At 38.3% G+C, this 12,913-nt stretch overlaps 1 protein-coding gene across 1 annotated transcript; it reads right to left on the reverse strand.

The window, feature by feature from the left end:
- Positions 1–7,299: 7,299 nt before the first annotated feature.
- LOC117612883 (probable esterase KAI2) lies at positions 7,300–8,873 on the reverse strand. Its single transcript, XM_034341516.1, has 2 exons — positions 8,418–8,873; positions 7,300–7,966 (listed from the first exon to the last, which is right to left on the reverse strand). Exons 1-2 carry the CDS (start codon positions 8,783–8,785, stop codon positions 7,459–7,461), a joined length of 876 nt encoding a protein of 291 aa, XP_034197407.1. The 5' UTR covers positions 8,786–8,873; the 3' UTR covers positions 7,300–7,458.
- Positions 8,874–12,913: the final 4,040 nt, after the last annotated feature.

Below are 12,913 nucleotides of genomic sequence, written 5' to 3' on the forward strand. Positions count from 1 at the left end.
GCTTATTTACCAGTTACAGAAACAGAGTTTGAATTTTGAATCAGTTAAGACCGCAGCACGACTTGAGTTTTACAGTTATTATTCGGAAATAAGGACTATAAATGAGTTTATAAATATAAATAAGTTTTCAGAATGAATTTATTTGAATAAGTTTCTTTACCTACAGTACTATAAGTCGGTGCTGCTTATTTACCAGTTTTTGATGAATCAGTGACCGCAGCACGACTTGAGTTTTACAGTTATTATTCCAAAAGGACTTTATTTTAAAACCACCTCGTACCCGTTTTTCTTTATGGTGATTACCCAGAGTGTGTCTACGGACATCCAGTCTGATTATAGTTCAGTCAGTGCAATTGACTTGCCTCACGAGTTTCGGGGACGCTCGGACCGTGAGTGCCAGGATTTGCGGCTCGGCAGACTTGGTGTCCCGAGACCTGCCAGGATTGCGGCTCGGCTGACTTTATGTCCCCGAAACCTGCCAGGATTGCGGATCAGGCTGACTACGGTCCCCTGCATGCCAGAGCGACTCGAGTTGACTTGGTGTCATCGAGGAATCTGCCGGCGGGACAGGCTGATCATAGTCCCCTGATTTCGCCAGTTTGCGGCTCGAGTAGTCTGTGTGGCGCCCGAGACCTGCCAGGGAATTGACGGAAGTGACAGGGGTACATACTGGTGGTATTTTCAAAGGATTCTGAGTTTCTTTATTAAATGTTGATTTTCAGCTATTATAAATCAGTTTTTCTGATTTTTTTGGACATAGATCCCTTTATATTTATTCAGTTATGAAAGGTCTAAGTACAGAGTTTTTATACGCGTTTGACTTCAGTACTTTTATGAAAGCTTTGAATTCAGTGGTTTTTGTATGAAACTTTCGAGCTTGAATATGACTGATATAGAATGCCTTGAATTGACTATGCGAGATGTAGAAAGTAAGTATTCAGTTTTATTTAGTTAAATTTCTTTTTTACAATGGGGGATATTATGTTTATGAGAATTGCTTTGAAGAACATTATTTTTGGTCCACTCACATTTTTTTCAAACTGTTTTTCGCCCCCAGGCCATAGAGGTACGCGGGATCCACCACCGGGCCAATCATAGCTTCCGCACCACCAAGTAAGGTAGCGTTGTAGAAAATCCTTTAACCCCTGAGAACTTGAGAATATGCTCTGATATCCAGTTGAAAATTTGGTGTTTAGAATCGAATTGATTACTAGAAATATTCTGGCTGTTGGGTGAAATATTTGAGACTGTTTGACAGGTGAAAAATTTTGGGTTTGGCCAAAATACAGGGGAGACTCTGCCGAATTTTCGGCAGAAGTCTAATGAAATTTTAAAGAGAAATTGAAGTAAGAAGGGTAAAAAGGTCATTTGTGCCCGACATTCGCCAGGTGTCGGACACGCACAGGACTTGGCTCGAATTCCAAAGTGGAAATTGGGTCGGGTCTTGTCAAAGGGGTTCGATTTACGACTTGAAGTTTGGCCGAAACTTCAGCCGCTCGAAACTACCATTTTCGGTCACTTTTTGGGGGTGGTCTAAGAACAAAAGTGACTCCAAATGGGGTGTTTTACCTAGAGTAGGAGTTTGGAGTCTTGGTTCCGAAATTTTTCGGCCACCCGGTATCGCTTTGGACACCCAAAGCTGCCCGCGCGTGCTGGAGCGCATGGGCAAGGGTACTGATATAATTCTGTGCAGATTTGTGACCCTCGTGTCGTCACGAGCATGTGGGATTTCGCAGATCTCGATTCGGAGTCCGTTTGAGCCCCGAACGGATTTTCCATATCGCGCGATCCGTGAGTACTGTGTCGTTAAATAGTCGGATCGAGCTGAATTTTGGATATGTCGGTCTACGTGATTTCGGGATCACGTAGGATTCGACGGATTTCGAATCGGAGTCCCGGATACTCCGAAATCGCGAACCCTGGGGCTAGGGTTTGAGTTTTAAGTGATAACGCGATTTTGGCCAATCCGACCGTCCGATTCGGACCAAATTCGCAGAACATGGTTCCCGTTGTGTGAGAAACCTTCAGGGAAATTCAGATTGGCCATCGGAGATTGTGGACCCAACGGGTCCCGGGTCGGCCGATCTGACAGTTATCGCTTAGCTGAGTATCGGACCTCCCAAAAACTGGTCCAACTGTCCGAAAAGGCTAATGTGGGCATAGAAATATTTTTAGAAAAGCACGTATTTCTAGGAGCCGGGGGCAGGGTGTTTAGTTGAAATTCGTTTTATTTCAGCAGCTTATTAATTTAATCTTTCGGGGTAATCAGGCACCAGGAGCCCGACAGGATTTTAAAAGGAGACCTCTGAGGGATCGAAGTAGCTCGGACCATCTGTGAGTGGACCTTCTTTCATAAATCAGATTTCATGAATGAATTGATGTGCTTTTATATGAATTGATGTGCTTTTATATAAAATAGATTTTATAAATGATTTTATCTACATGAGTTTTATAAATGAGTTTATTCGAGTAAGTTTCTTCATTCAGTCTTTGAGTAAGTTTTAATACGATTTTGAATATGAGCAGTACAGTAATAATGCTATAAGTCGGTGCTGCTTATTTACCAGTTACAGAAACAGAGTTTGAGTTTTGAATCAGTTAAGACCGCAGCACGACTTGAGTTTTACAGTTATTATTCAGATATTTCTTTTTCAAAGGACATTATTTTAAAACCACCTCGTACCCGTTTTTCTTTATGGTGATTACCCAGAGTCGGACCGATGTCTACGGACATCCAGTCTGATTATAGTTCAGTCAGTGCACTTGACTTGCCTCACGAGTTTCGGGGACGCTCGGACCGTGAGTGCCAGGATTTGCGGCTCGGCAGACTTGGTGTCCCGAGACCTGCCAGGATTGCGGCTCGGCTGACTTTATGTCCCCGAGACCTGCCAGGATTGCGGATCAGGCTGACTACGGTCCCCTGCATCCTGCCAGAGCGACTCGAGTTGACTTGGTGTCATCGAGGAATCTGCCGGCGGGACAGGCTGATCATAGTCCCCTGATTTCGCCAGTTTGCGGCTCGGGTAAGTCTGTGTGACGCCCGAGACCTGCCAGGGAATTGACGGAAATGACAGGGGTACATACTGGTGGTATTTTCAAAGGATTCTGAGTTTCTTTATTAAATGTTGATTTTCAGTTATTATAAATCAGTTTTTCTGATTTTTCGGACATAGATCCATTTATATTTATTCAGTTATGAAAGGTCTGAGTACAGAGTTTTTATACGCGTTTGATTTCAGTACTTTTATGAAAGCTTTGAATTCAGTGGTTTTTGTATGAAACTTTCGAGCTTGAATATGACTGATATAGAATGCCTTGAATTGACTATGCGTGATGTAGAAAGTAAGTATTCAGTTTTATTTAGTTAAATTTCTTTTTTTTTACAATGGGGGATATTATGTTTATGAGAATTGCTTTGAAGAACATTATTTTTGGTCCACTCACATTTTTTCAAACTGTTTTTCGCCCCCAGGCCATAGAGGTACGCGGGATCCACCACCGGGCCAGTCATAGCTTCCGCACCACCAAGTAAGGTAGCGATGTAGAAAATCCTTTAAACCCTGAGAACTTGAGAATATGCTCTGATATCCTGTTGAACATAAGAAACTGGAGTTGTGACCTGTTTGCTGGCGTAGTCTGGTTGTTGGTAGGATTTTGAAATTGTTTGACAGGTGGAAGACTTTGGGTATGGTCAAAATTACAGGGGAGACTCTGCCGAATTTTCGGCAGAAGTCGGAAGAGAATTTAATTAAAGAAAGGGTAAAAATGTCATTTGTGTCCGACATTCACCAGGTGTCGGACACGCACAGGAGTCGGCTCGGTTTTCAAAGCGAAAATTGGGTCGGGTCCTGTCAAATGACATTGCTTTGAGTGTAAGTAAAGTGACACATGTCATTAGGAAAATGGATAATGTCCAAAAGAGAAGGTTGCTAACATTTTCCTAATTAAAATATAGTTTTTCTATTTAAACCCTGCACTTCTCTTTGTTCACCCCATATTCTAAGTTCACCCTAACTTCTAATTCAAATTTTCACAATTTCTAAGAAAACCCAACTATCTTCCCAAACTACCCCTAAATACACACCCAGCATAAAAAAATAAAATAACTCATCAACCTCACACCCCACACCCCGTTATCTTACCCTTCACCACTCTAAGTTCACATCAACCTCACATTACTTAAAGAGATAAAAACACTGTTGTCAAATGTGTAGCAGCATTATTTTTTTTATTATTAAGTTGGATAACATCTATGAGAGCAATGCCAGTAAATACATCCTACCAAATTTGTAGCTAGCTCAAGTGGTTAGAAGCAGTTACTCTTGCCTTGCACTCAAGGTCCCATATTAAAATCTCCCTTTCCTCAATATCGCTTGTGTAAAAAAAAATAGACAAAAAGCAAAAAAATAAAAAAAAATAAAAAAATTTGTTTGGTAAACCATGTTAACCAGTAATCACAATGTTGTCAACCAATAATACAGATCAAAGTATAACTTGGGTGCAAACTACAATCAGCCATCCCTTTGTCATGTACCAGTATTATAAAAGAAAAGAAACACATACAATTTGAATAGAGCATCCTCTCCTATGATATGAAAGAAACTTTGCACTGCACCTAAGACATTGCCAAAAGAAGATCACAAAGACACAAGCCCTCAACTTCCCCACCTTTGCGTGCCCTGTTCTTCAGTCAGAACAAGGCCCATGTCTTCCAACCCAAAACCTCCAAACTAAAAGGCGAGCATTAGTCAACTTGTTAGAGCATTTACAGCAGTTTGCCCTTTGCCATGGCAAGGGGAGCCCTATGGCAGCTACTATTCACGTGAATAGTGGCTGCCCTAGCCCCCCAACAAAATGTGTTTCCAGCAGTTGCCATTTGCCATGGCAAATACTATTCATTTTTTTTGTTTTTTCCACAACTTTTTTTACTTAAACAATTAATTTGGATAATATTTTCAGATAAGATTTTTAGGTTCCTACGTGTCAATACTATTCATATTGAATAATATTTTTGGATATGATTTTATTTTATTAGTTGTATTGGTTGGTATTTATAGGAAAAAAAAAAGTATGAGGATTTGGTGTTAAAAGTGAAGAGTATTGGTTGATATTTATAGACATTGGCGGATCCAGAATTTTTGTAGCGGAGGTGCAATATTGACTAAGTATGAAAAATGATTTTTCGAAATAATCATTTTCTCAAGATAATTTTTGGCGGCTTTTATTCCTTACACATCAAATAAGAAAACTTGATTTTATGGAATTTTAATATGAAGTATATATTGACAAAATGAGCCATCATTTTTAGCCTAAATCGTATTTTGCACTAAAACCGATTTTTCATATTTTGATTTGGTGGCAATTTGATTTTCTAGTATTTTTATTTGAATCCAAATGGGGGGTACTTACTTATTTACATTGTAAACTTAAGTAAATGGAGTAATATAAAAATAAATGAAAGTAAAAGGACAAAGACATTTACTTAAATGTTGAAAATGGAAATAAGGTATAGAGAAAAAAAAATCAGTAATTTTTTTGGTATTTTTTTAAATTTTTATCCATTTTTTTTATTGCACAAACATTTGCTACCGTTGGATTGCTGGACAAAATATGATCAGAGAGCCTAGCGCGCTCCACGTGGGCGATTTAAAAAAAATTTGATGCAGGGCTGACGTCGACGTGACGTCAGCACGCTGACATCAGCCTTGCCCTCTGGCCAGCCCAGTCTGCTGGGTCCCACCATTTGCCCGGGCTTGCTTTTGTTACTGGAAACCACTTTTTTGCCCAAACCCCCCCAGCACGAGCCTAGCCTTAGCTGCTGGAAATGCTCTTACAACTACGCGATTCATTGGCTGATCATAATGTGGTCTCTTACAATGCAATGATTGAAGGTTACTGAAGACGTGATAAAATGTCTAAAGCGCTGGATCTTTTCAATAAGATGAGGCTTAGATTGCTCCACCCAAGTCTCTTGACATTCGTCAGCCTTCTTGGTGTCTCAACTGATTTATTTACATTGGAATTGAGCAAGCAAATCCATGGCCTGGTCACCAAATATGGGTACTATTTGGACGTAATTTCTGGCAGTGCTCTCATAGATGTTTATTCTAAGTGTGTGAAATGTGTGTATAGATGTACTATTAAGTATTAAGTTGGATGACCTTTTTTGTATTTTTACACAGTAATAAAACTTAAGAGCTTAATGATTTAATTGTTGGGATGAACAAAGAAAATGTGGAGTTTAAATAGAAAAACTCTTTCAATATTAAAATTAAAAAATAAAATAAAATAAAATGAAACAACACTTTTCTCCCATGTGTTTAGAAAGAAAGAAAAAAACACAAAAAAGGTTGTTTTCTTTTAGAAAAACAGTAGCAACGTCACTGCCTTTGATAACTATTGTGTATGCAGCTTCTTGTTAAGCAATTGATCACTTTTCCAAATGGTAACACAACTCTATCAAGTACTCTTCTTTACGCTGGAATTTGCATACTAATGTTGTGATTTTTGGGATGAATTTTGTTGGCATTATTGCTGTGATTTTTTAGGATTTCGTGACCGATTAGCCTGCCATCATCAATATCTGTTTTGAATCGAACTCGAATACAAGGAGTGGACATAGTCCGAATTTGCGTGGACATAGTCCAAATTTGCAAGTTTGAACGTATTTGAAGGAACGGAAACAATACACTTGTTCACACCATGTTTTGCAAGTTTGAACGCATTTAAAGGAACAACGATTGTTACGATACACGCGTTCACACCATGAAAATTTTCGCACAAGATAAAGGGGACTGATTTTAAGAAATTTTCCATGTCTTGCAACATGTCTTAATAATAAAAGCTTGATTATAATTTATACTAGCCTCTCTGCACGCGCTTCCGCGCCTGCAAGAGGCTTTTAAAAAAAAAATTAAATTTATTTTAGAATTAAAAAAGATAATGGATAGTTGTGTTCCATAAAAATAGGATCCATTATCTGAATTTTCTTTTATTTTTAATTTTCTTAATACGAAAAATTTTGAATTTACCATATTATCCTCATTTAATTAATAATTTCAATTTGTAATGTTTGCATTAACTAAGGGCATTTTCTGGTATTTTGAATGTTTCACCATTCTCTGCCTTTTGCTTTATATATTTTTAATTTTTTTAATACGAAAAATTTTGAATTTACCATATTATCCTCATTTAATTAATAATTTCAATTTGTAATGTTTGCATTAACTAAGGGTATTTTTTGGTATTTTGAATGTTTCACCATTCTCTGCCTTTTGCTTTATATATATATAGATATAGATAAACAACTTGAATCCAAGCTTTCATACTAAAAAAGCGCGACGTGTCACAATAACACCCATTCCTTCACATGACGTGGTCCACGACTTTTGAACACGACAGCAAACAAAGCCGACGCCCTCACAGTGACCACACAACAAATAACCAATCGTCCCAAAGCTAACTAATCACTCCCAATCTAGCCATAGCCCCACCACCTCCATAATTATTTTTTGACAACAATTGCGCCGCAATATCATATCTAATGTGCCGGAGAATCACCGGGATAACAATATCCGGCGAGCTCAGCTGCGGAAGATGACCGTCCGATGACATGACCTCCACGATCGACTCGCCGCCCAGATTCTGGTGCAGATACTCTGTGACGACGACAGGGACAGCGAGGTCTTTTACGCTCTGCAAAATGTGGCAGGGCACTGTGATCAGATGGAGAATTTGTCTCGTGTCGCTCTGGAAGATGGTTTGGGCGACGCTGAGGGCAATGTCGGGGCGCATGTTGAAGAGGGTCCGGCTGAACTCCTGGACCGCCACCGAGTCCAAGTCCCCGCCGACCGCCATGGGTGCGAAACCAGAGCACCAAGCCTTGTAGTTGGATCGGATGGCATCGAACAGCTGCTCCAGATCTTCCTGCTCGAACCCGCCGTAGTAGTCGACGTCGTTGAGATACCTGAATGAAAGATTGTTTGGTTTTGATTAATAAATTGGTTAATTGGGTTTTGGAAGTGGAATTAAATAACATAAAAATGATTGAGCAAGATCGGATAAACTAATATATTAATCCAAAGGTTTAAGCAATTGGGTTTGTGGGGTTTTAGGTTAACTAGTTAATTAGATTGATGAATCCACTCCCAGCAAATCGTCATGCATCTTTCGAGATTAAGAAATTGGGTTTTGTGGAACTGTAGGTTAATTATCTAATAATTGACTTGATTAGTTAATTAGATTGATGGATCCACTTCAGCCAACCCAGCAGAACACTGTTGCCCTCCACTTTCCCGGAAAGAAAACAAAATTATTAATGGAAAAAAAAGGTAAATTTAGGTTTGTGGGACTTGAGCGGAATTGTATAATAATTGACTAAGATAACCAGTTAATTAATTCATGGCCGCGGATCTTACCTAGGAGAGGCGCCGATCATGACGAGCTTGGTGAAGAGGTCGGGGCGGGTGATAGCGGCGATGGCGCCGACCATGCCGGAGACGGAGTGGCCAACGAAGATGCAAGACCCGATCCGAAGCTCCTCCAGAATGGCGAGGAGGTCGTAGGCGTAGCCCTCGAGGGTGGCGTAGCGCTCGAAGTCGAAATATTCGGGGTTTGTCGTTCCGGCGCCCATGTTGTCGTACATGACGACTCTGCAGTCGTCGACGAGGTGGGGGACGAGGTGCTTCCAGACCGACTGGTCGGTGCCGAAGCCGTGGGCTAGGACTATGACCTGCTGGCCTGAGCCCAGGACCCGCAAGTTGTGAGCTTCTTCTACAATTCCCATTTCAAATGGCTCTCTCGATGGTTCGGTGGCTCGGTGGCTCTCCTCCTCTCTGGTCCTTGTTGGGTTGGTTGACAAGCGTATAGCTAGTACCACATATAACAGTACCTGGTGATAAGATCAGTGAGGGAGCAATTATCGGGTGTTGATCGTGTACTGGAGCTTACTGTGCGTACCATTTATTATTTTGACTAGGACGCTACTTGGCAACTTGAGGAGCCCTTTGTCATTACAGCAGTCAATCGGGTCTAGCCCAATAAAGAAGGCATTCACCTGTAAATTTGTAATATTAAGTTTGAATTTCTATAGCACTTTAAAAATGTGTGTTTTAAAGAATGAAAAATTCACATCCAAAACATATGATATGCGAAACTAAACTCTAATTATTAAAATTACAAACAAACAAAAAGTTTATGAATACATGTCTAACTGTAATTTGACTGTAAAGACTCCTTACATGCAAAGAACCAAATATTTTTCATATTATAAATAATTATTTTTATGTATTTTTACGTCTATAACATTGACTCATAGTTCAAGTGGCTTATAAGACCATGAGACATGGTACTAGTGGGCATGGTGGAACAATGAATTAGTATTTTGGAATAAAGAATATTTTAAAAAAAACTAGGAAGATGGCAAGTCAATTGGTTTAGTTTGTTAGTTCTGTTCACAAATGTGTAACTAAAAATTTGAAACTGGCATTCCAGAAATGTAACTAAAAACAAATCCCTCGTTCGAGATGTGTGTACGGTTTGAATGGTGACCAATACCTTGTATGAAGGCTATTTACATCTCTCTCTCACTCATTGAAAGTTGGAATATTTCCAGAAAAGGAAATTTGGAATATTCAACGTTTGTTTTTGGACAATAATACAACGTCGAGTCTGTTGAATATTCAGCTCTTTAGTAATAACAGATCTCCAAACAAACAAACTTATCATATCGCTCCCTTCATCAGCAATTATTAGCTGATATTTTGGCCAGTATACACCTCAACGTAAGACTTAGGATATGCATAGGTAAATACTCTTTAATCATTTGAATTACAAGTTTTTTACAACAATACTTCTTTTAAAAAAAAATCCAAAACTAAATCAAATTAATGCAATGAAAATCAACGGTGGTTGTTGGAGTGATCACAATTCACAAGTATTGTACGGGTAATGAGTTAGAGATATTTAATCAACGTTTCTAGAAGGGTTATATATATGAAGTGTGATGGTTATCGGTACTTGTGCACCATTTCTCTTTATGATAAATGCGAGTATAAACTCCACGGGCTGCAGCCATGCATGGGACGACAACATCTGTCCTGCCACAAGGGCAAGCTTCAACTCACCATAACTACACTGATTACGTAATCTACTGTGGAGTTGGGGTCTGCCCGCATCCTAGCTAAACCACCGTGGATCGATCATACCTACTAAACTTCATGAATCATGTACTTTTTTTTCTTCTTAATTTTTGTAAACAAAATGTGTATGTGTTTGTGTGTATATGTATATATGTCTGTGTATACTTTATGATTATACAAAGTATTATACTTCTAGCTATGCTAAGGAATTTGCTTTTGTTGGGTTAGTGAATTCTATATTACATCAATGGCTGATAGTAGTTCACTAACACAATCCAACAAGAGAAACCAAACTCGGGAATTTGTGAGAGGTACATGTTAAGGGAAAAATAAAAGAACATTATGGAAGTATATTATGTCACAATGCCACTCTCGTAGGATTCTTGTATTGTTTGTGCTAATTTGGGGATTTATGCCCAAATAACCCAATTTAGGTTATTTTTTAGTTGTATGAGATATGCAGATGCTATATATATATATTATAACTTAAGATTTTTTTAGAACATATCCCTAAATTAATATCTAATTTTGTTGGGTTTTGTTGTGCGTCACTGTCTTGTTTTTTCTGAACATTTTGAAGGCGGTGGACCGATGGTCCACATGGAATACTTGCCAGTGAAGAACCTTGTGATAAGATCACGCCACTGCTATTCTAGGTTTGATGAAAACAAAGAACCCAATTGTATAATTTTTAATGAGTGCTATTATTTCCACCTCCTTTTCCTATTTCTTCACCCATCATTATTTCTAAAATGTCCTTTAATTCATTTTGAAGTAAACACTAACACACACAACCTATCAATGAACTTTCGCTAATGTCCCACAAAGTCAAGCCATTTGCATAAGTTTCAAAACAAATGCCTAGAACTTTAAAACAAAGCTCAAATAAAACTTTCCAACTCCTTGAATCTCAAATACAATTTCACCAAACGAAATATATGCACTTCTGCTAAATACCCACAAAGTCAAACCATTCCAAAGCTTCAAGGGATGCCCAAAAACTCCAAAACCAATCTTAAAACTGTGGGAGCATATATTTTCGTCTCCAATCAGGGCACGCCACGTGGAAAAGAAGATTATCTCTTAAACTAATTAATTAAACCAGTTTATCTGGCTAATTAATTAATTGGGATAAATATTTTAATTAATATAATATTATCTTTATTTAAATAGATAATATCATTAATTAAGATATTATCCTAATAAAGAGAAGATAATATCATTTAATTCAGATATTATCTTCTTAAGAGATAATATATTTAATTCGGATATTATCAAAGCCGACTTGATCCTTACGAAACCCTAACCCCGAGGCTCCTATAAATAGACGACCTCATTCATCATTCAAGAGACGACTTCAGAAAACCTACTCCTTATACCCGAGAAAAATACCCGAAGCTCTCTCTCCCTCTCTACTCTCCATATTTTCTCCACACGGCTCCAGCCACCACACCCGGTTTACACCCTACATACAACTCCGTACCCTTTACTTAGCTATTGTTTTCCTACAAACACTCGAACTAACTTAGGCATCGGAGGGCCTTTGGCCAACCCCCCCCGGGTGTGGTCTACTTACTCCAATCTTTTTTACAGGAATCGAGGAAGAGAGAGAAGGAAGATCGAAGGTTGAAGGATCCAAAAGCGAATATTCTCCCGTGAGATTATTTGCACAAACAAAAACAACCCTAGTTTTGTTCCAATTAGCTTTAGAAACCAGCACCCGTGCCAAGCTCATATTCTTGTAATACCAAAACAACAAATCTTAATTCTCTCTGTAGCCTTAACCCCAAAACAAAAAAAACAAAAAAATTCAAGCGAACAAGCCAAATTTTTTACTGAAATTGAACCACAAACATCCCACGAAAAAACACCTCCCAATTTTAGAAACTCCAAAACCAACCTACAAATTTTAGTTTTTTTTTTTCTTTTGGGTAAAGAAGAAAACCCACCTAGAAAATTCTTCGAATGGTTCACAAGACAAAGAGTAAACGCAAAGAAACATAGAAAAGTAAGATGATAGAAATTACGCTTTGACTTGAGGAAGTGATATGGCATAGAAGAGGCAACCTGGATCTTTTTTCTTCTTGAACTTCTATCCGCAGAGAAACAAGAAGATAAGCAAAATGTGTAAATTTGTCCTTAGAAGTCATTTTACAAATGGGTAAATTTGTCTTTAAAAGTTTGAAGATAAAGTGGGTGGGAAAATATGACAGATGGGTGAAAATAGTTGTACTCTTTTTAATGGGCTAATATCATTATCCCCTAAGATTTGGGGTCATTCATGAAATGGGCCACCGATGTTTAATTTTGTCAATTTACCCCCTAATGTTTTAAAATTCGACCAATTTACATGTTCCTTCTATTTGACCGTTTGGTATTCTGTTAAGTGACGGTGTGACAAATGCACAGTCCACCTTTTTAGCTTAGGTGTAATTAAATATTAAGAAATAATATTAAAATTTTAAATAAAAACCTATTTCCTTTCTCTCTCTCCTCCCTCACTTTGTTGAAATATGGCAGCCCCTTCCCCCTCCCAGTTGTATAATTTTTAGGATAAATTACTCAAATGGTCCTCAAACTTATACATGATTTACATTTTGGTCCATCAATTAAATTATTCGTTCAAATGGTTCATCAACTCTATATTATTCGCTTCAGTGGTCCTACCGTTACATTCTGTCAATATTTTCGTTAAATATAAGGGCAAATTAGTAATTATTTACCATAAAATTGGTTAAATCTAACAAAAAATTAGACGGTGAGATCAATGGAGC

This window comes from Prunus dulcis, unplaced genomic scaffold, assembly GCF_902201215.1.
Source record: "Prunus dulcis unplaced genomic scaffold, ALMONDv2, whole genome shotgun sequence".
NCBI lineage: Eukaryota > Viridiplantae > Streptophyta > Magnoliopsida > Rosales > Rosaceae > Prunus > Prunus dulcis.